The sequence below is a fragment of the Rutidosis leptorrhynchoides genome, chromosome 2 (genome assembly GCF_046630445.1).
Source record: "Rutidosis leptorrhynchoides isolate AG116_Rl617_1_P2 chromosome 2, CSIRO_AGI_Rlap_v1, whole genome shotgun sequence".
NCBI lineage: Eukaryota > Viridiplantae > Streptophyta > Magnoliopsida > Asterales > Asteraceae > Rutidosis > Rutidosis leptorrhynchoides.
Genome location: NC_092334.1, coordinates 584,216,973 through 584,242,817, shown reverse-complemented (window position 1 = coordinate 584,242,817; position 25,845 = coordinate 584,216,973). Strand labels below are relative to the sequence as shown.

The following is a 25,845-nucleotide window of genomic DNA, read 5'->3' as shown; positions in this document are numbered from 1 at the left end:
AATGAAACTCACCATACTGTATTTTGTAGTAAAAATACATATGACGTCATTTACCCAATGTAAGTTTGGCCTCGGATTCACGAACCTATATCATGTATATTTATTAACACATTATAATATAAATCAATTAAGTTTATATATTTTGTTATGTATCAAGATTAATGTTCTTATATAAAATTTTATTAATACTTACAATACATTATAATACTTACTTGATATTTAGTTATTGTTATATTAATAATTAATAATATTAGTTAAAACAAAATTTATGTAATATTTGTATACCTTATGTAAAAATATATTTTTATATATATACATATGTTGTTTTGTAAAATAGATAATTATGGTATTACTATATCAAGGATAATAATAATAATAATGATAGTAATAATAGAAATTTTAACAAAAATAATATTTTTACTAATAATGATAAAGTAAAAATAATAGTTTACCAAAAATAATTACTTTTTAATAATAATAATAATAACAATAATATTAATAATAATAATAACAACAACAACAACAACAACAACAATAATAATAATAATAATAATAATAATAATAATAATAATAATAATAATAATAATAATAATAATAACTACCTCTTCAAGAGAAAACTCCAAAATATAAAAATGCTCTTGCCTAGGCTCGAACCCACGACCTCTAGATTAATTCCCCATATGCTTAACCATCTGTCTACCTATGATGTTTCGGAATACTCGATTCCTTATAACTTCTTATTCTCTGCATATTTCTTCTTCATGTTAATAGAAAAAAACAAAAATATGTGGCAGCCATGAATCGAACCAAAGACCTCCCGGTTGTGCCAAAACTCCCCACACCACTCTACTATGATCTATTTCTCTGATTTACTTTCCATTCGAATTTATGTAACTCATTTCTAATTACGTTTCTTTCTCCTCATCATCTAATTGATTCTCGGCCCAACTGAATTCTCAAGTCCAATAACAGAAACGGCCCAAGCAAATTTAAAAGTAATCGACCCAAAAGTTGATTCATAGGATTCGGTTTCTTTTTCTTTATTGTGTTTCTAATACTCTAACCGATTAAAACAAATGAACAATAATATCATCATCATTTTTTTTTCTTTATTTATATTCGAACAGATGTTTTAGTAATAAGATTTTCGTGCAACCCAGGTTGGGACAACAACCATTTTCGAATAATACACAACAGATGGGTTTGGTTTATTAAGAAAATGTAACAGATATTGGAGTAATCTTGCTCGTGGGTTTTGAATTAAGATATAAAAGAAAATTCAACAGAAACATCGAGCAGTAGCTCGATGAAGGTGATGATTTTGTGTTCGTTGTGACTAGGAGACATAAAAAAAAACAGAAAAACAACTAAGCGTATAGCAGTAGTCTTATGGGGATGTTTGTAAAGAAACAAAAACGTTTTTAGTGCAGCAGCAGTTTAACGAAGTACAATATGGCTGAATATATTCACGATGGTTGAACGGTGGTGATGGGTTCTAAGGCGGTTTATGGTTGAGAAAGAGAGGAGAGAGAGAGAGAGAATGGTGTAGGTTGTGGTGACGGTTTAGGGTGATTAAGGGTGGTTATCGGGTTAAATTATTTAACGAAGATGGTTGTGTTTTGAAACGAACCAGAAACAGAAATAGTAATACGCACAAAAACTAGTTCGATGATGGTGGTTGGTTGTTGTACGTAATCAACGAAGGTGAATTTGTTTGTGGGTTTGTTGGTGATCGAGCAGGGAGGTAGTAACCCGGCAAGATTAGTCTACGATGGGTAGAAAACATACACCGCAGTAGGTTTTTGGCTTGAGACTATCAATTGTACAAAAGAATTGGAGTAGAGAAAGAAAAGAAGAAAGAAAATATATATATCAATGATATGGTCATGCATCATGGGTATATGTATATATATTACTACTAGTTAGAATGTAAAGAGAAAAACAAATACAGTGAAACTTTATGCATAATTGATTTCACAATATGCATGATAAGATCGAATAATTGAATCCAGCTGTCTCTTTTTGTAAGTCCTCTACCGACAGTTTTTCCCCGTTTGGCTATATCGTGTCCATTGCTAAACAGTTAACGTATAAAAGTGTTCCTAAAAATTCCAAATTTTTAGACTAAATATATTTAGTTATTTCACTCATTAATTGTTTGAAACCTGATCAAAAAGGTTCACTAATTATTTATTTTCTGTTTCAATTAACGTGTACGGAGTACTAAAACATAAACTAAAAGGGGTAAAAATATTTTTATCGAGCCCATAATCTCTTTAATCAATATGCGGACCAAGTTTTATTTAAGTCCTCATAGATACATATTAGGTTTATATTAAAATCAACGAAACATCAACCGGGTGTTCCAAACGTTTACAGTTTAGACTCGAAATCATTTTTATTTAATGTATACTTTAAATATATAAGAACATTCATAAATAACAAATTTTACTTCGTAAGTAAATATATTAGTTAAATATATTAAACATTTAAATTTAATATGTTAATATATATATACAAGTAATATTCATATATATATATACATATAATAATAGTTTTTATTACAACGTATTTTATTTTAATTATTTAGTTATAATAATAATTCGTATAATAGTTATTATTGTTTTAAGTTATATATACACATATACATACATTTATATATACACACATTTCCAAATAATGGTTCGTGAATCATCGGGATTAGTCAAAAGATAAATGAATATACATAATAAATAAATAAATTTTGAGACTCATCCTAATAGACTTTGCATATCGTGTCAAAATATTAAATCGTATCGAGAGTTTGATTCAAAATTGGTCGAAATTTTCCGGGTCGTGACACTAAAAATCTAGAGCTACTATGGCAAAATACTAAGTTTAAAACTAGTTACGAACGATAAATATATAAATTACGATTAAATGATTAAAAATATACAAAATATAAAAATAGGCTTAAAGTTATAAAAATACAATTTTACAAAAATATTATTTTTATATTATTATTTTATAAAAGTATTAATTTATATATTAATAAAACTAATTAAAACTTAATATTATAAATTAAATAATAAAACTAAAACTAATATTAAAAACTAATTAAATAATTAAACCCTAATTAGGGTTGATTAATAATAATAATTAATAATACTCTGTAATTAATGATGTACGATGTTGAAACCTGGTGTGTCAGAATAGGCTCCGCGAGTGCGGATTTTTCTGCCCAGGAGCTCCGCGAGTGCGGAGTATGCAGGCTCAGAAGAGATGCAGGCCAGAAATCGCAGGTTCAGTTTTAATTTAATTTTTTTTACGCTTTACTTTTTTTTTAAATTTATATAAAATATTTATATAAAATAAATTAAGAACTTATATTTTAAAAACTAAAATAGAAATAAAAATACTTTATAATTTTATATATTTTAAACAAACTCTTAAAAATATATATATTTTGTTTTTCTTTTTATATTTTTGTATTTTTAAAAAAATATTTTTACAAAATGAGAAATATTATATTTTTACAAAAATATCTTAAAAACTAATATATATATATATATATATATATATATATATATATATATATAGCGTTTCGCTTCGGCGTTTAAGAGAGTCCCCGGCAGCGGCGCCAAAAATACTTGATGTTAAAGCAGAGGGGTACGAAATAGTTATATTTTTATTGCGAAATACTATTAAATACTTTACAATTTTACACAAGTTATTTATTTATTTATAAAGTGGATATATCTAAACCTTGCTACAACACTTATAGGCAGTGTACCTAATCGTACAGTAGTGTAGTTTTTAGTAAGTCCGGTTCGTCCACAGGGAGCTAGCCAAGTTTAACGCTATATTTTTAAACTATAGTTGTATATATATATATATATATATATATATATATATATATATATATATATATATATATATATATATATAAGTAGTATTATTATTATAAAAAGGGGGTTTTACAGTTTAATGACCGGTTTGTCGATTTTAAAACTTTAGTCGCAGTTAAAACCTAATGTAAAATATTAAAAATAAATATAGCTTAATTTAAAGCGTAAAATAAATAACGATAATTAAAATGCGATAAATAAAATGACAATAAATTAAAAGTGCGATAATTAAAAAGTACGATAATTAAAAATGCGATAAGATATAAAATAAAGGAATTATGCTTATTTAAACTTCCGTAATCATGATGTTTGACGTGTTGATTTTAATTTATTACCATGGGTTAATTGTCCTTTGTCCTGGATTATTTGATATGTCCATCTGGTTTTTGTCCATAACAGTCCATCAGTCATAAATATAAAGTGCGAGTGTCCTCGTCAAATTATCCTTATACCCGAAGTCAAATATTCCAACTAATTGGGGACTTAAACTGTAACAAGGTTTTAATACTTTGTTAACAATTACGCCAAGTGTCCTTGTACATAATTTATCCATGTTTTAATGAGTCCATTGACTATTAAACCATTCCCGTGTCCGGTTAAATGAACGATTATTAGTATTTATAAATATCCCGCCCATCGTGTCCGATCGAGTGTATATGGTTATTTATAGATACGTCAAATTGTAAATCTCTATATTAAATTAACGAACTATCATTCATTTAAACTAATATAAAGCCCATTAATAGTCCATAGTCTAATTTCCACAAGTGTCGGTCTTTTGTTCAAACCCCAATTATGTTACAAAGCCTAATAACCCCGTCTTTAATATTTAGTCCAACATCATGATTACTTTGATTTAAATAAGCATAATAATAACTTAGCTACTAGACATTAATTTAAAAAGGTTGAACATAACTTACAATGAGTATTAATAGCGTAGCGTTACACGGACAGAATTTTGACTTACAAACTTAAAACATTCGCCACTATAACCTTATTATTATTAAACTTAAATTAAAATTAAAATTAAAATTATAAAATATAAATATAAATATATCGTAGATAGATAGATAGAAAAGGAGGTAATGAATCGATCAGAATGCGCGGCCTTTTATAGGCCCACGTTTCACTGTTGAGCTCCGCGAGTGCGGAAGTTTTCTTCATCAAAGCTCCGCGAGTGCGGAGGTCTGGAATCCAGCTCATAGATTAAATCCAAAACGTGGGCTGCGTATAATTATAATATATAATAATATATATAATTAATTATATATTATATTATATTCTTGTGCATAGTTGACTTGTAATTTTTGGTCCATTGCGTCGCGCGCTGAAAGTTGGTTCATGTCTCGGTTCCGGATTTTCGAACGCTTTTTAGTACGATTTAATATTATGTACTTTGTGTTTCACGGCTTGTACTATTGTAATTTTTAGACGTTTCTCATCAATAATTTGAACCACTTGGATTGTACTTTGTACTTTTTAGCTTTTTGGTCATTTGCGTCTTCAATAAGTTGAATATGTCTTTTGTCTTCACCTTTTATTATTTAAACGAATATAACTTGTAAATAGAACAATTGCAACTAAAAGCTTGTCTTTCTTGAGGGATAATGCTATGAAATATATGTTCGTTTTTAGCATTATCAGTGACAGTAAGAAAGTATGTTATGGTTGTGAGTGGTCTAACACGTGCAACCTTACTGCACATGTGGCTCCGCCTGTCACATGTAATATCACGAACTGTCACTTCAGGTCACATAGACTATAGATAATGATCACGATGTAGACATAGAGTGAATAAGAAGTTTTTATGGTTATGCCGCTGACATGGTAATGATAAGTGAAAAGGTTTGTAAGAGCAAATATGATGAATTTTTATTATTTTTGCCAAAGTGACTTGTCAATATTGGCACCATTAATAGTGAATTGCCAAAGCTTGGCTAATCTTAATTCGTCATGTATTTCGTCAATTTTAAGTATTTATTATCACAAATGCAATTGTTTTCGACACTTGTACATTTTTTTTTTAAGATTTGTAATGATTTAATTAATTTATTTATTTATAGTAGTTGAGGAATGGTGTGATGGCTGAGAGTGACATGTGATGAATTAGTGATGAGAAGTAAATAATTGAAAAATGGTGATGTGACGCTGATGTAACATATGTTAGTATAAAGAAGAGTGTCATGGTTGAGAATGATGAGCATTACCCGTAGCCACCCGTTAGTTATACGCAAAATGCCATAGGCACGGATTCATTATAAGTATTAGTTATAGGAGTCTTACCATGGATTTAACGAATGGTTATTGGAAAAAATACCCCTTTCACCAAATGTACAAACCTTTAATGCATATTTTACAACTTTTTTTGTGTTGATTAAATAAATATAAAAAGAAATTAATTAATGATGTGGCAAGTAAGAGGAAGATGTTTTAGCCATGATAGGTAGTGCTTAGTTATAAGATTTTATGGGTTAGTTATGGGATTTGAGTGCTGATGTGACAAGTTAAGAGGACGAATTATTTAGTCACGATAGGGAGTGGTTAAGGAAGGTTGTTGGAGAATGTTGTTGATTGTGGATGATGATGTGTCATTTAATTTTTTTATTTTTTATTAAAATAAAGGACTTAAATTTTATTTTAGATGTATCTTAAATAAAAGACATAATATTTAATCATTAAAATAAATAGAATAAAACAAGATCTTGTAAAATAAATTTATTTATTTATGTTGTATATTACAATTATTGTTTGAGAGAGTAAATTACAATTACAATAACATATATATTGAATTTGTAAATCACCATATACTTAGAGATAAAGTATTTTTTTTTTATAGAAATTCAAATAAGATTTGGTTTTCTTCCTTCGGTTTCACTCTAACCGTTTGTTTTCCTTTACAAATTATCAATAAAATTTCGATGCTTCTGTTATCCTTTTCAATTTATCACCCATCTAAATCATCACCCAACCAATTAAAAAGCCCCACATCACCAGCAAAAGACCCCCTCCTTGACGTTCCACATTAACATACGCCCCATCTAAATCCTACTCACAAACGCCCCATTACAGGCGTTTGTGATGCGATCAAAGCGTGGTTCAGGCTACAAACACTGCATTTTCCACGATCTTGCGAGATTGATTAGGATTTTCGTATGGTCTTCTACCACATACTATATATATATATATATATATATATATATATATATATATATATATATATATATATATATATATATATATATATATGTCTCTTTTGTTGTATATTCTTATTAATATATTTGTCTCTTTTGTTGTATTCCTATGAAGACGAATAAAGTTATTCATGAATGTTAATGGTGTAGGAAAATTGCGAATTATTTGCTCACAAAGTGACAATGATTTCAGAAAGCGAAAGTTGCAAGCCAAATAAAAATCATTCTGCCTTTATTGAGGTAATATCTCATCTTATTCAATTACTTTGACAAAGGAATTTTATTTTATTTTAATTTTTAATATATATATATATATATATATATATATATATATATATATATATATATATATATATATATATATATATATATATATATATATATAGGGGTAGGATCAATGGGGAAGTAACCAATCGGGGGGAAGCGGAGGGAGCAAAAAAAAAATAAAAATTTCGTTTTTTTTGGAGTTTTTTTTTTCCGGCATCAAGATCACACGAAAATATAAACATTTAGAAAAGACACTTCGTGATGAATGTTATTATTTAGGCGGAAAAACGATCGACAAAAATAACATTCAAGATAATATTGTTCGTGAACAATGTGAACGTTTTTTTTCATGTTCTATGAAGTAAAATTTCGCCCGATTTAGAGTTTAGGGTTTAGGGTTTAGAGTTTTGGGTTTGATGTTTTGGGTTTATTCCATAAACCCAAAACACCAAACCCTAAACCCTAAACTCTAAACCGTTCGTGTTAAAAACTCAATCTAAATCCTAAATCTAAACCCTAAATCTAAACCCTAAACCCTAAATTTTTAAACATTAATATCTAAACCCTATAAACCTTAATATCTAAACCCTAATATCTAAAACCTCAACATACGCTTGAAAAACACGATAATTGTTATATATTACTTCTTCGAGCGTTTTTTCGCCAAAATATAAACATTTATCACAAAGTGTCTTTATTAAATGTTCATATTTTCATCCAATCTATAATGTTCGTGAACAAAGTTTTTTCAAAAAATGGAAAAAAAAATAAGATTTTGCTTCCTCCCGCTTCCCCCCGAATGGTTACTTCCCTCTTGATCCTACCAATATATATATATATATATATATATATATATATATATATATATATATATATATATATATATATATATATATATATATATATATATATATAGTGGTAGGATCAAGAGGGAAGTAACCATTCGGGGAGAAGAGAAGCGGGGGGAAACAAAATCTTATTTTTTTTTCGTTTTTTGAAAAAACTTTGTTCACGAACATTATAGATTGGATGAAAATAAGAACATTTAGAAAAGACACTTCGTGATAAATGTTATTATTTTGGTGGGAAAACGCTCGAAAAAGTAATATATAACAATTATCGTATTTTTCGAGCGTATGTTGAGGTTTTAGACATTAGGGTTTAGATATTAGGGTTTAGATATTAGGGTTTATAGGGTTTAGATATTAGGGTTTAGAAATTTAGGGTTTAGGGTTTAGGGTTTAGAAATTTAGGATTTATTAATAACTTAATTAATTATTTTTATTTTATATACATTAGATACATAATTAGTATTTATTATAAAAATATTAATATAGAAGTGTTATATGTATTAAATATATATATTTATGTTTGTATTTCATTTGTTTATCAAAATAGTAGTTCTATTATACTAAGTTAATATTAGTAAAAATAATGTTATTAACATTAATAATATACATATGTTAATAATAACCTTATTAGTGATAATAACAATGATATTAATAATAATACTTGTAAAAATATTAATGTTACTGTTTATGATAGTTATTAATGATTTACTAATAATAATAATAATAATAATAATAATAATTAATATTAACAACATTATCAATAATAATAATAATAATAATAATAATAATAACAATAATAATAACAATAATAATAATAATAATAATAATAATAATAATAATAATAATAATAATAATAATAAAGTTACAACCTTTGAAGAGAAGATCAATAAAAAGAACACCCACGCCAGGACTCGAACCCTTGACCTCCCGCTAACACCACAACACCACAAACCATCCTTCTATCCTTACATTTCTAATTAAAATTGCATACCATATATATTTAACTAACTTCTTTCGGCCCAAGTAGAAAGGCAACCCAACAACAACATTAATATAACTCGGCCCATCTAGCAACTACTGGCCCAACATGTTATAATTTTCGGCCCAACAGTAAGCGAACACGGCCCAATTGTAGAGCCCCAAACATATTCTGTTGTTAATAATAAAAAAAATGCAATGGCCGGGGATTGAACCCGCGACCTCTAGATCTAAACAAACACCCCTAACCATGCAAGCTAACATGCATTTCTCTTTTTATCCGCTAACTGTATCGATTTAACCAGGTTTGTTTCGACCCAACTGAACACCCTTAAATTCTCGGCCCACTCCTTTGATCTAAAACAATCATAACCGTAACAGTTGAGCAACTTTATCATCTCTTTTCCTCAAGTGGGGTTTAAAATAATTGTAGTGGGATAGTTTGTGAGGGGATGTCGGCCAATATAATAAAGTATGCTCCTTTTACATATTTGATAAAGCACTACCATAAACTGTATTTTATTTATTTTGTTGTTGGGTTACTTGCTTGGTTCGACCAGAAGAGAGACAAGAGGTGAGCACCGAACAAAAGACATAATTGCAGCAAACTGTGATTTACAAAATGGGTTTCGATATGTATTTGTTTACAAGGTGGTGATAGGGTGAAGGTGGTGGTTGAAGGGTTGCAACGATGATTGTGGTTGAGAACATAAACATACCTATAGCAACGGTAGTAGTTTATAGTGAAGCGTACAGCATGTTTTCTTCTTAGGTGCAGGTGATCGTTTCCTGGTTGTTTTCGAAGATTAGCAGGTTTGATGGAGGTGCAGCGGTGGTGTTTATGGTGAAGATACACAACAGAACCAAAAAAGAAGAATCAAGTAAGTGGTGGGTTTGGTTTTTAAAGATGAAGTTTAAATGGGTGTGGTTGTTTATGGGTTGATTGAGTTAGGTGAATCAGTCCATATTACTCGAACCCGAAGGTTGTTTGATGATTGGAAAAAAAATATAGAAGTGGTAGTCATCGATCTTCCTTTATTACCACCTCAACATCATAAGCTGAATATTTTCTTTCTCATCATCGTTATCATATTTATAACAGTATAATCTTTATCTTGTTGGTAGCAGTCGAATATATAGAATGCAAGTGGTTGATTGGAGTTGTGATATGAATGATTGTGAGGATACATGTAACATTCGATTTATTTATGGCTAAATGGTGTCGACAGGGATAATTTAGCAGAATAAGAGACAAGCAATAAAAACAAAATATATAAAGTAGACTAAGACACACAACAGATTCGTATCAATTATCTGACATAAATTTTTTTTTGTTTATTGAATAGATCGACAGATTAGAACCAGGAGAAGAAAATTTGAAAAAATAAAGTAGATAAGGACTCCTACAGATTTTGCACAATTTTGACATATTACTAAATATTAATAATAATTATTAGTAAGTATATTAATAATAATATTAATAATAATAAATATTAATAATAATAATAATAATAATAATAATAGAACTAATAATAATACTAATAATAATATTATTGATGTTTTAAAGATACTAATAATAATAGTATTAATAATAATAATATATTAATAATAGTAATATCAAAATAATACCTAATAAATATAATAATAATGATAAGAGTAATAATAATAAGTCATTATAATAAATTTTAGTGAAACTGACAGTAATAATATTATTAATGATAATTATAATAATAATACTAGTTATATTATTATTGATAATAATATTAGTAATAATGATAATATTATAACAAATATATTTTTAACTTGTATTAATATTTCATATATATATATATATATATATATATATATATATATATATATATATATATATATATATATATATATATATATATATTATTTATCAATAATTGTTCGTGAATCGTCGAGAGCAGTCGAAGGTCAATTCAATATATGAAACAGTTTCAAAAATTTTGAGACTCAACATTATAGACTTTGCTTATCGTGTCGTATTAATATAAAGATTAAGTTTAAATTTGGACAGAAATTCCCGGATCATCACAGTACCTACCTGTTAAAGAAATTTCGTCCCGAAATTTGAGTAAGGTCGTCATGGCTAACAATAGATATGTTTTCCTGACGAATATGAGCTGATAAATAAAATTTTATCATTACAGAATAATACAGATAAAATAATTCGATTATTCGAAGAGCACGAATGAAACTATCATGAGAGAGGTCCCAACGGGCATCGTCCACCTTCGCCCAAAAACTTGCCCAAATTTTTAGCCGTTAGTAAAAAAAAATTCCAACGGCTATCCCAACGGTCACTTTTACACTATAAAGACACCAACCATATACTTCATTTTATACACTCAAACATATATTTCTTTTATATTTCCACCTTTCTCAAAATCAAAATCAAACACTCCCAAACTGCAAAATGTTAACACTTCCCCCAATGATTGTTTCATTCGATGTTCATTACGGAGGTGATTTCCGTAATCAAATGAAGGAATATAAGTGGGGCGACAGTATTTCGTTTGAAGATATCGACATTCGTGATGTTGGTTTACAAGACTTTCTATCCTTTCTGAAGGAAAAAGTTCCGTGTGAATTCACGTATGTGTTCTTTTATAAAGACGATTATGATGCGGATTGTAGGGCAAGTTTTCTGTGTACCGATGATCAATGGTACTTTATAAAAGATACCATTGAAGATCGCGGTAAACACATTTCTTTGTATGCGGTACTTGAAGATGAAGAGACGTTGGGTTATCGTTACCTCGATGAATCAGCTGAAGCAGCAGTTGAGGCATCAGGAGAAATACCGATGTCTCCAGAGTACCTCACGGATGGTGAAATGACTGGTGAACGCTACTTTGCAGATGACAATTGATGATGACGAGTAGTTTGATTGTAATCTTTTAATTTTTAATTGTCGTGATGTTTTTTAATTATTGTAATTTCAGTGTTGTTGTCGAGTTTTATATCTTCCTTTATGTTTCGGAGCTCTTCATCTTTTTAATCTCCTCTCGATCTCTAGTAAAACGAGTAATGGTCTAGAATTTGTAAGTATGGAGTTTCGAATGAATTTAATGTTATAATCAAGAAAGAACGTAATAGCACGATTTGATTCGTCAAATTACCAGAATCATTGAGAATAGAGCTATCAAGAATATACTTTCTTGATATGTTCAGAAGTTAATTAGAATGAAAGAGTTATGTAACATGACACATGATGGTGGTATGATCTACTGTGAACCATCATGTCCCATTAGAACTCAGCATGACTTACTGTAATATAATCACGTTGATCAAGTGTCATTATATTATACTAACTCATGCATCAGTTCCCAACATTACTTCAATAGCTTTCATATGTTAAGCTCGAAAGTTTACAGAATATAGAAACTAACAGTTTCTATATGATGTAACACTGATAGTGCGAAGAGATTAATGATTTCAGATAAGAATAGTTATAAAAATATCTTCAGAATATGGAGGATATTTATAATGAAAGATACGATAATATCTCAGAATATCTAAGATCAGAGGGTGATAGAAACTATTGTCTGCAAAGGTTTAGAGTAATGAGCAAGATATTCACTAAAGACCTTAGCAGACATTGAATTATTTGGATTCTTTGAAGTCAAACTTATTCTTTGTGATTTGTCCACGACTTTCTTCATAGTTTCGCATAATCTGCTTTTCGGTACTAAATTTTCTCTTGAATGTTTCCAATATAATGATACACAGGAAGCACGAAGAGGTGTATAATTTCAGACGAGAATATTTATGAAAATATCCGCAGAACTATCGAAGATATTGATGATGATATTTTGGAATTTCTAAGTTCAATGGTTGATGGAGAAAGATTTTACGCAAGTTTTTAACATGAGTACATAGCAAGATATTCGTTGAAGATTTCATCGGATCCAGAGTTACCTGGATTCTTTGAATATACGGTATGGTCCTTGTATTTGTCTTTGGTCTCCTTCGTGGTTAGCTCAATTCGTTTTCCAGTTCCAACTTTTTTGAGCTTTTCCAACATACTATTCTTTATCATCAAACTTTCGATGATTATGGTCGTTTACGGTTGTCTATGGTTTCTGCTGCTTCATTCAGCTTTTTCAACATTCAGAGTATTGATTTGTGACTGAGTGCTTTTCAGAATTTTAGAAGGAGAGATCATAATTCTAAGAGATAAATGTCATACATATAACTGTTGATGTAGATATGCTGTGAGTTTTCAAAGTACTGATTGCTGATTCCAGATAATTGGTATGACAGTTCTCGTTACAAGATGTGGATGAGTATATGATAGGGTTTCAATGAATAAATATAATGATTTGTCAGAGAGATTTAAGCCAACAAATAACGAGGTTGCTGGTACGTCTGCTGGTAATATGGTGGAATATAAAAGAATTCTCCGGTATCAAAAGGGTAATTGTATATATCAGGATTATAGTAAGGCTACTTCGAATGAAAAGTCGAAGTTGACTTGCTGGAGCTGTGACAAAATTGGCTACTTTAAAAGGGATCTCAAAGTTATTTTTGCTAATAAATGTCAAAGGATCTGACGCGGCTACGTGTTAAACTTTTACTCAGTTGCCGAGAGTTTCTCAGGTGCATAACTATATGCATAAATCTTTCCTTCCGTTAATGAAGTGCGGTTGATTCATCCTATCGATTGAAGTGTTTTCAAGAATCATGAAAGGTTTGAACGCATATTGGAATCGTCAAGATACAAATGAGGTTTAAGATGAAATCAAGTGGCAAACTTGAAGAATTGTTTAGTTTCATATGTTATAATCAATATTTTAATTCATTTTTAATTGTCCAATATTATTAGTCCACAGTCGATAGTCCACGGTTGACAGTCCAATAATTCATATATAATTTAATATATAATACTCGTATTAATTAATACGTATCGTGACCTGTATACATGTCTCAGACTCGATCACAACTCAAATTATATATATTATTATAGAATCAACCTCAACCTTGTATAGAGAACTCGTTCATTACTGCATATAGAGTGTCTATGGTTATTCCAAATAATATATATAAATGCGTCGATATGATATGTCAAAACCTTGTATACATGTCCCGATAGTTAAAGTGCGTAAAAATAAATAACAGAAATTTAAATGACGATTAATAAAGTGCGTAAAGTAAATAACAGAAGTTAAATGACGATAAATAAAATTGCGAGAATATAAATTGCGATAAATAAACTGCGATAAATAAATTGTGATAATTAAATGGTAATACAGAATTAACAGTTAGCTAGGAACAGTTAGCTAAGATTTTGTTAGCGTGGATTCTTAATAGAATTTCATATTGTTAATTAATCTGTTTCTAATCAATTTTTATTGTGTCCATTATTCCTTCGTTATGCCACTTGATGGATTCTGATAGATCAAAATCCAAATATGTAATTGGATGAATATGGTTATTCTGTGGTGAACGGATTTGTATATCGGTGGATGTAAGTAGGATAGTATATGACTTGTTGAAACAGATTAGAAAGACGTACAATGTAACTTATTAATGAGAAATTTAAATAGTCCTCGGGTATTACCTACCCGTTAAAATATTTTCACCATTAACAGTTTGTACAAGAGAATTTTTAATTACAATCTTTATGAAAACATATATACATATATATTTTCTTCAGATGTATTCATGGATTTAATGAGTTAATATGATATTAAACTCTTTTGCTTTTCGGTTGGAACTAGAATAAATAATCTCTAAAACTTTATAGATTACATATTCGCCATGTCGAACGAAGATAAATGAGGTAAAACGATACGTAGAACGAAGATCATACTCAAAGTACATATGATGATATTGAAGCATGGATTGTTGATGGTACTGGTGCTGTTATTGATTGTACTGTTGGTGCCGGTGATGTTGCTGAAGCTGGTACATTTTGCACCATATTCTACGAATTGATTATTCGAGCGCGAAGTTCGTTGACTTATTACTCCAGGATGATTGTCGGTCGGAACGAGCGGATGAATAAGGTTCAAAATTGTGGATAGAATATGATCTTGTCGAGTTACCCTGGAAATGGGACTGAAAATGGTATCTCGAACAGGTTCGCCGATAAACGCTTCAGGTTCATTGTCAAGAGGTGAATTCAGTTGGTGGAAGGGATTGCCTTCTGCGCGTTTCCATTAATTAAGTCAACTACGAACCCATCAGATGAATTGATAATGGCTGATTGGTTGATTCATGTGGGTGACGCTGTTTTTGTAGCTTAGGTGAACATCTATGTCTGAATAGCTGTCGGAATAACTATCGGGATAGCTATCGGAATCTGAGGGACTCGAACTGGTTGCAGGATTCATCTCGTACGATCAGATGAAGGTTTTTCGATAAAAAAATAGATTATAGGATGTAGATTGGTACCCTGCAATACATAATTTACATATGCATATATAATACTAAAATCCCATAAGTTACGAAGGAATCTATGGAAGTTGTCAGGCAAAATTACAGTAACAGATACGCTAAGATATGAAGTAGCAGATACGCTAAAATATGAATTTTGTCTATACACTATTCATGCAGTCAATGCAGTAAAACGTGTCTAGACTAAGAATGATAAGTAAGTGATTTTCTAAGAATGATAAGCAGGTAATTTTTGACACAAAATGATAAGCAAAACTTTTGATATGCAGACACGGTCGAAGTCCAGACTCAATAATGCATCCTAACGACTTATCAGTTAGACACACTAATGCAGACATGGTTCGCTAAGACCACCGCTCTGATACCAACTGTAGAGACCCGTCCTAATCCATCCAGACGAAGTCCATATCGATTATAAACGATTCAAAACAGTTGATTACATCGCGAGGTACTTGACCTCTATATGATACATTTTACAAACATTGCATTCGTTTTTGAAAAGACAATCTTTCATTACATCGAAAGTTGACGACAGGCATATCATTTCATAATATATCCAACTATAATTGACTTAATAATAGTCTTAATGAACTCATCGACTCGAATGCAACGTCTTTTGAAATATGCCATGAATGACTCCAAGTAATATTTCTAGAATGAGCAAATGCACAGCGGAAGATTTCTTTCGTACCTGAGAATAAACATGCTTTAAAGTGTCAACCAAAAGGTTGGTGAGTTCATTAGTTTAACATAAATAATCATTTCCATCATTTTAATAGACCACAAGATTTTCATTTCCAGTTCTCGTAAATAAACGTCCCATGCATAGAGACAAAATATCATTCATATGGATTGAACACCTGGTAACCGACATTCACAATATGTATATAAGAATATCCCCATCGTTCCGGGATTCTCCTTCGGACATGATATAAATTTCGAAGTACTAAAGCATCCGGTACTTTGGATGGAGCTTGTTGGGCCCGATAGATCTATCTTTAGAGTTCGCGTCAATTAGGGTGTCTGTTCCCTAATTCTTAGATTACCAGACTAAATAAAAAGGGGCATATTCGATTTTGATCATTCAACTATATAATGTAGTTTCGATTACTTGTGTCTATTTCATAAAACATTTATAAAAGCAGCGCATGTATTCTCAGTCCCAAAAATATATATTGCAAAAGCATTTAAAAAGGGATTAATGAAACTCACCTAATGTATTTTGTAGTAAAAATACATATTACGACATTAAACAATGCAGGGTTGGCCTCGGATTCACGAACCTATATCAGTTGTATATTTATTAACACGTATAATTGTAATCGAATAAATTTACATATTATTATAATTGTTATTTTTGTAATTTATATGATTTATTAATAACTTAATTAACTATTTTTATTTTATATACATTAGATACATAATTAGTATTTATTATAAAAATATTAATATAGAAGTGTTATATGTATTAAATATATATATTTATGTTTGTATTTCATTTGTTTATCAAAATAGTAGTTCTATTATACTAAGTTAATATTAGTAAAAATAATGTTATTAACATTAATAATATACATATGTTAATAATAACCTTATTAGTGATAATAACAATGATATTAATAATAATACTTGTAAGAATATTAATGTTACTGTTTATGATAGTTATTAATGATTTACTAATAATAATAATAATAATAATTAATATTAACAACATTATCAATAATAATAATAATAATAATAATAATAATAATAATAATAATAATAATAATAATAATAATAATAATAATAACAATAATAATAATAATAATAATAATAATAATAATAAAGTTACAACCTTTGAAGAGAAGATCAATAAAAAGAACACCCACGCCAGGACTCGAACCCTTGACCTCCCGCTAACACCACAACACCACAAACCATCCTTCTATCCTTACATTTCTAATTAAAACTGCATACCATATATATTTAACTAACTTCTTTCGGCCCAAGTAGAAAGGCAACCCAACAACAACATTAATATAACTCGGCCCATCTAGCAACTACTGGCCCAACATGTTATAATTTTTGGCCCAACAGTAAGCAAACACGGCCCAATTGTAGAGCCCCAAACATATTCTGTTGTTAATAATAAAAAAAATGCAATGGCCGGGGATTGAACCCGCGACCTCTAGATCTAAACAAACACCCCTAACCATGCAAGCTAACATGCATTTCTCTTTTTATCCGCTAACTGTATCGATTTAACCAGGTTTGTTTCGACCCAACTGAACACCCTTAAATTCTCGGCCCACTCCTTTGATCTAAAACAATCATAACCGTAACAGTTGAGCAACTTTATCATCTCTTTTCCTCAAGTGGGGTTTAAAATAATTGTAGTGGGATAGTTTGTGAGGGGATGTCGGCCAATAGAATAACGTATGCTCCTTTTACATATTTGATAAAGCACTACCATAAACTGTATTTTATTTATTTTGTTGTTGGGTTACTTGCTTGGTTCGACCAGAAGAGAGACAAGAGGTGAGCACCGAACAAAAGACATAATTGCAGCAAACTGTGATTTACAAAATGGGTTTCGATATGTATTTGTTTACAAGGTGGTGATAGGGTGAAGGTGGTGGTTGAAGGGTTGCAACGATGATTGTGGTTGAGAACATAAACATACCTATAGCAACGGTAGTAGTTTATAGTGAAGCGTACAGCAGGTTTTCTTCTTAGGTGCAGGTGATCGTTTCCTGGTTGTTTTCGAAGATTAGCAGGTTTGATGGAGGTGCAGCGGTGGTGTTTATGGTGAAGATACACAACAGAACCAAAAAAGAAGAATCAAGTAAGTGGTGGGTTTGGTTTTTAAAGATGAAGTTTAAATGGGTGTGGTTGTTTATGGGTTGATTGAGTTAGGTGAATCAGTCCATATTACTCGAACCCGAAGATTGTTTGATGATCGAAAAAAAAATATAGAAGTGGTAGTCATCGATCTTCCTTTATTACCACCTCAACATCATAAGCTGAATATTTTCTTTCTCATCATCGTTATCATATTTATAACAGTATAATCTTTATCTTGTTGGTAGCAGTCGAATATATAGAATGCAAGTGGTTGATTGGAGTTGTGATATGAATGATTGTGAGGATACATGTAACATTCGATTTATTTATGGCTAAATGGTGTCGACAGGGATAATTTAGCAGAATAAAAGACAAGCAATAAAAACAAAATATATAAAGTAGACTAAGACACACAACAGATTCGTATCAATTATCTGACATAAATTTTGTTTTGTTTATTGAATAGATCGACAGATTAGAACCAGGAGAAGAAAATTTGAAAAAATAAAGTAGATAAGGACTCCTACAGATTTTGCACAATTTTGACATATTACTAAATATTAATAATAATTATTAGTAAGTATATTAATAATAATATTAATAATATTAATAATAATAAATATTAATAATAATAATAATAATAGAACTAATAATAATACTAATAATAATATTATTGATGTTTTAAAGATACTAATAATAATAGTATTAATAATAATAATATATTAATAATAGTAATATCAAAATAATACCTAATAAATATAATAATAATGATAAGAGTAATAATAATAAGTCATTATAATAAATTTTAGTGAAACTGACAGTAATAATATTATTAATGATAATTATAATAATAATACTAGTTATATTATTATTGATAATAATATTAGTAATAATGATAATATTATAACAAATATATTTTTAACTTGTATTAATATTTCATATATATATATATATATATATATATATATATATATATATATATATATATATATATATATATATATATATATATTATTTATCAATAATTGTTCGTGAATCGTCGAGAGCAGTCGAAAGTCAATTCAATATATGAAACAGTTTCAAAAATTTTGAGACTCAACATTACAGACTTTGCTTATCGTGTCGTATTAATATAAAGATTAAGTTTAAATTTGGTCGGAAATTCCCGGGTCATCACAACTCTTTCTTCCAATTTGCTACCTACTGATGTAATCCGAATGGATGTAGGTAATGGTCGTATAGTGAGTTTTTGGCACGATTTGTGGCTTGGACATTCTTGTTTGGCTTCTCGTTATAACCGTTTATATCACTTGGATGTTTATAAGCATGATACGGTTGCAGAAAAATGGTTTGATGCGGATTGGAATTGGATTTGGTCTAGGGGTGACATTGGACCTCGTAACATTCAATCTCTTAGTTCTCTTCGGGAAGAGTTGATAGATTTTCAAATATCGGATCGCGATGATAAATGGGTCTTTACTTTGCAAACAGAAGGAATTTTTTCGGTTAAAGGAGCCAGAGAACATATAGATCGTAACTTGTTGTCTTCATCGAGTAGCGTGACAACTTGGTTTAAATATCTCCCAAGGAAAGTGAACGTCTTCCTTTGGCGCTTCAATTTGGATGCACTTCCTCTCCGTTGGAATTTATCCACGAGAGGTATAGAGATTTCATCTATTGTTTGCCCGGTTTGTTATAATGGTATTGAAACCATCTCTCATTTATTTTTCGAGTGTTCTATGGTGTTGGATGTTTGGCATAATGTTCGCACCTGGATGGGTCAAAATCTACCCAGTTGTTCTTCGTGGGTTGAGTTGGCGAGCTGGATCGAGACATTACAAGTTTCTCGAACACATAAAGATCGGATCGTTGGGATCGTGGTTACAATGTTATGGGTTATTTGGAGATTCAGGAACGGAGTTGTGTTTAATGAAACTGTTTTTACTCGTTATAGCCTTTTAGATATTATTAGGTTATTTTGTTTTCGTTGGTTAAAACATAGAGGCCATTTAGTTTCGGATTGGAACTCATGGCTCAATTCTCCTTTGTAATCTTCTTTTGTTCTCTCTTAGCGTCTTGCTAGAGAGCGTGTTTATATATATATACTTTCTTTGGCCGTTAAAAAAAATGAATTTTTTTTTCAAAAGATGAATAAATACAAAGATGATATTCGTAAATTAATGCAAACTACATGTATCATTTTTTGGAATTTACTCTAACTAAAAAATGGAGTAGGCTTCGAGTTTTGGATGTTTTCTTCTACTATCTAATTTATATATATATATATATATATATATATATATATATATATATATATATATATATATATATATATATATATATATATATAAGTTATGATGTGGTCCAGCGGTTGGTGGTCTGCCTCCTTTAGGGGAGGTCAGGAGTTCGACCCCCGTTGGCTATATATTAAAAACACAATTTCATCCCTGCCATGAAGCATCCATTCATGACACCTTTCCCATATCGTTTGGGGGGTAAAGGGGAGGGGGTTTTACTTGGCCGTGCCCTTGGATCGGTTTCAAGATTTCCTCCCGGGCAGCGATGGGGGCGGGGTTATTATCGCTGCATCGGCATAGTCTAAATGGGAGATGATCGCAATGGGTATATATATATATATATATATATATATATATATATATATATATATATATATATATATATATATTAATCGTACGGTTTTTGTAAATTACACATACTTCACCAAAATTTATTATGTTTTTTTTTTTTGAACGGACATTCATCATTTGCACGTAACACACACGTTCGGGCGGAAACCCGAACCCGATCGACGGTACCCGGGGAACACATTCATTCGAGCAGTGGTCCGGGTAGAGATCTGTGAACGAATCCGGTAAAACCTCCTTATAGGGTCAATATATACCACCATTATTGGTGTTCAATTGGTTTAAAGAAAATCATGTCATCCCTAAAGATCGAACTCATGACCTCTCCCTATTCCATGACACAAAGTACATGGGGGGAACCGTTGGGCTATGCCCGCAAATTGTGTGCTTTCAATCAACCACTTTGGAATTTACGTGCGTGTGAATAGTGAATTGATGCAGAATTACAGCCCAATTGTTCAAGGAAACAAGTTGGGCTGCTGGAGTACTTTGGAGAAACATTGTTTGGGCCAATTGTTGGGCTTCGATATTGAGCTGGAAACAGGAGTTTTAAATCACGTGGCTGCTGCAGTTGTTAGAGTCATAGCTGGACTCTAGCTTAGTTAGTTATTTGAATTTTAGATTTAGTTCTTATCCTTATTTGTTAGTGTGTTTAAACAAGGCATTAGTTGGGCATCTGTGATTAGTTTTATTTGTCATTATCATATCGTGAATTAAAGCAGCGGCTTTTTTTTTTATCAGTCTCCAACTATTTTGCTTTTCTAATTTTGTTTGGCCACGATCAGGACATCATGAATTCTTAATAATATCCATCCACAACTATTTACAGTATGAATTGAAATAATTATATTCACATTCTTGATAAATCATCTTGTGTAGGTGATGGTTGATGAAAGCATGCATGATCAAATTAGACATATGCCTCTTCTTGTGTATGTTTCTCGTGAAAAAAGGCCATCTCATCCTCATCATTTTAAGGCTGGAGCCCTTAATGCCCTTGTATAGTATCCTTCTCTCCCTAGACGCATCACTAATGTATCCTTCTTTTTTGCAAAAATGTTGATAACCCCGACTGACCCACAGTCAGCTGTTTTATTGTGAGGTATACCTGACCCACTCAGCGATTGTGGTTGGGTGCCAGAGCTTGAACCGGCCTCGCGGCCTTTTTGGTGGCAATGATGGCCCCCCACCTATTATTAGCTCAACTACCGACCGTTGGCCATTATCTCATTCTCATGATACTAATGTCGACTAATGTTTATGCAGCTAAGAGTGTCGAGTGTGATAAGCAATTCACCATATATACTAGGTTTGGATTGCGACATGTATTGCAACGATAAAAACTCAGCACGGCAAGCAATGTGTTTCCATTTAGACCCAAATTTATCTTCCTCTTTGGCTTTCGTCCAATTTCCACAAAAGTTTCACAACATAAGTAAACACGATATATACGAAAGTGAGTTAAGGTGTACCTTCAAGGTAAAAAGATCTTATCTCTTAGTTATCCTTAATTCATACTGCCATAGTATTTGATACGGAGTAGTACATAGTAGCATATTTAGTTCTAATTTGTACTAATTGAATATGTGTACTAATACTAATGACAATGAATAGACCTTGTGGCAAGGGATGGATGGGATCAAGGGACCTTGTTTATCTGGAACCTGTTATTATTTAAAGAGAGAAGCACTGTATCAGTCTCCTTCATCGCTACAAGGTTCGTATCAATGAAAACAACTCTTTGGTGTAGAGGTAGTAAAGGTGATAAAAAATTTAGTGGTGATCATAAATAACAGGGTTAAAAAGGGTCTACTAGCTCTGTTAACAAAATGAAACATACTTAAAAGCTAAATTTAGTTTGAAACTAATAAGCTCTGCTAAGATGTCTCTGCACATGGACTTTAAGCTTAAACTTATGACTTTGTAAAGATAAATTAATCACTTTTTTGTCATTGTTGATTTGTAATACTACTCAATTTATCTATTTTTCAGAACTTAAGTTAGAAGAACTTAGAGATTCATTTGGTTCGTCCAATGAGTTCATCAAATCACTTCATATGAAAAGCACTCCAAAATTGGGATGTGTGAAAGACTTGTCTGATGAATTACTACAAGAAACAAAGCTTCTGGCTTCTTGTGAATATGAGAATGAAACAAAATGGGGGAAGGAGGCAAGTATTTTATGTTGATTTCAATTGTTAATTCAATCTAAATCTATTATCATAAATCGTAATATAGCCTTTAATTTGATGCCATGTTGCGCAGGTAGGTTTTAGATACTTCTCTGTAGTTGGAGACTTTTTCACAAGCTTCAACATGCATTGTGTAGGATGGGTATCCATTTTATATATGCCATCACGACCATCATTTTTAGGATCTGGAACAACAAGTTTAAACGATGTTATGATTCAAGGTACAAGATGGACTGCAGGGTTGATTGAAGTTGCGATATCAAGATTCTCTCCCGTTATCTATGGATCATCAAGAATGTCTATTCTTCAGAGATTTTGTTATGTATGGCTGGCTATGTTTCCTCTAGCTTTCATATCCTTATGGATTCTAGCCACCATTCCTCAACTCTCACTGCTCAATGGCGTCACAATTTATCCTAAGGTCAGACTAAGGTCAGAACGAGTGATCAATCAACACTTTTAATACTCGTATCTAGTTTGATTTCACAAGAAATGAAGTTATCTTAAAAAGGTTTTAAGAAGTATAAACTTATTACAAAATGTTTTGATACTTTTGATATGAAATTTGCTAATAACAACCTTTAACGTTCTCGTTAACACGCATAAAACATTTGTACAATCAGCTAACTACCACGATAAAGTTAATAATCAACTGTTATATACAAGTGTTTTACGTGTGTTAACGATAACCAAAGGCCGTAAGCAAATTATTTTTTTTTTTTTGGGTTAAAAATAGCGATTACTATAGAAGTAACAGAACTTTCATCGAATGATGAAAGAACCTAAACCGATACAGACCAACACGAAGAAAGATGGCTCGAGAGTAAACACATACTGATAATAAGTCTATGTGACTAATATGTGCAGACTGAAGACCCCTACTCACTTGTCTTTATATACGTGTTTGTATTATCGAGCTTACAACACATAAGAGAGATCCATTCAACAGGAGCTTCGCTCGAAACTTGGAAACACGAGCAAAGGGTATGGATGATGAAGGGAATCACGACTCATATTTATGGAAGTATTCACGCGATTATGGAAAAACTTGGTGTAAAAGAAGCAAATTTTTTACCAACAAATAAAGTGATTGATGATGATCAAGAAAATTTATACAAAATGGGCATATACAATTTCCAAACTTCAAGCATGTTTCTTGTTCCTCTTTGTTCATTGGTCATCCTCAATATAGTAGCATTTGTGGCCGGAATAATAAAAATTGCGGTTCATAGAGAACATGTTGACGAGATCCTAATACAAGTTCTTCTCTCGTTTTACATAACTTTGATGGGTTATCCGGTGCTCGAAGGTATGCTGCTGAGGAAGGACAAGGGAAGGATTGCGTCGAGTGTGAGTAGCTACTCGATTATATTTTCTGTAGTTATTATGTTTTTTGGAAAAGTTCTTGTTATGTATTAAGTAGTTGATCTTAAACAAACCTCTTAATTTTACTGTATCAGATAAAAAATTTACTATCGATACTGTTGTATATTGTATTTTGTTGTACTCATTTCGTTTCAAAATAAGAGTTTTTTTCTAAATAAATAATCAACTTTACATTTTTACCCTTACTTTCACCTACTAGTAAAAGGAAAAACAGGCGACGATCTGTCGATATGTAGATTCGAGATCGCGAGATTCATGGTTGTGAATAGGGATGTCAATGGATCGGATATGGATCGGGTGAAGCCATATCCATATCCATATCCATTTAGTTTTTTGTGCATCCATATCCATATCCATTTAATTTTAGTTCAACCATCCATATCCATATCCAATGGATTAAGCGGGTTATTGGATATCCATTGGATATTAAGAAATGCGAATAAAAAATTTCTACTATGTAACGAAAACAAAAACATATTATAACAAAAATAAAAATAACATGACCTAAACTAAAATTTTTCCACCAGAGTGTGTAATCTTTGTAGAAGATTGAACATAAGTTGTTAAATATATTATCAAACATAGATTACTATAAATTAAATGTGTAATTTGTATGTTTATCAACTTGGATATACATGTCTAATGTGATTACTCATAGTGAATTCAATATATCGTTGAAAGCAAAAGGTATGTTAATGGTAAATACATTTGTAATGGTTATTCTATATGCATATATTTATAATTTATAATTATGTATTTGTATATGCATTTCGGATGTAAATGGATATATCCATGGATGAAAATTTTCATCCGTATCCATATCCATGTCCATTTAGGTTCATCCATATCCGTATCCATATCTATTTAGGATCATCCATATCCGCTTTAAACGGATCGGATCGGATGGATATCCATCGGATCGGATTTTCATTGCCATCCTAGTTGTGAAAGAATAAGTAAATATGTGTTGTATAGAAAAAGTGATTTAAAAAATTTTAAAAGTAAAATCGGCTATAAGTTCCCACCAATTGGAAGTACGTGTCACCAAATGCTCCATTCTTGCCCATTTGAAACGCAACAAACGCCCCTGATCAAGTGTCAATTTTGCCAAACGTTAGACTTGTACTAACGCCGCGTCAGTCAACAAATGGTGGCAGGAAATGACGGCATTTGACGCCGTTAACCCAGCGTCAAAAAAT

At 30.8% G+C, this 25,845-nt stretch overlaps 1 protein-coding gene across 3 annotated transcripts in view; it reads left to right on the top strand.

Annotated features, from left to right (window-relative positions):
• LOC139893268 (cellulose synthase-like protein G2) overlaps positions 1–24,778 on the top strand; it is a 40,938-nt gene extending 16,160 nt beyond the window's left edge. The window contains exons 2-8 of one of the 3 annotated variants that reach the window (XM_071876420.1): positions 7,229–7,318; positions 21,948–22,067; positions 22,335–22,547; positions 22,683–22,785; positions 23,061–23,239; positions 23,334–23,692; positions 24,128–24,778. In XM_071876420.1, the coding sequence (XP_071732521.1) occupies positions 7,229–7,318; positions 21,948–22,067; positions 22,335–22,547; positions 22,683–22,785; positions 23,061–23,239; positions 23,334–23,692; positions 24,128–24,191 (1,128 nt within the window). In that variant the 3' untranslated portion in view covers positions 24,192–24,778. The remainder of the gene's footprint in view (positions 1–7,228; positions 7,319–21,947; positions 22,068–22,334; positions 22,548–22,682; positions 22,786–23,060; positions 23,240–23,333; positions 23,693–24,127) is intronic. The other 2 variants (XM_071876421.1, XM_071876422.1) reach the window with 2 other exon arrangements.
• The last annotated feature ends 1,067 nt before the right edge of the window (positions 24,779–25,845 follow it).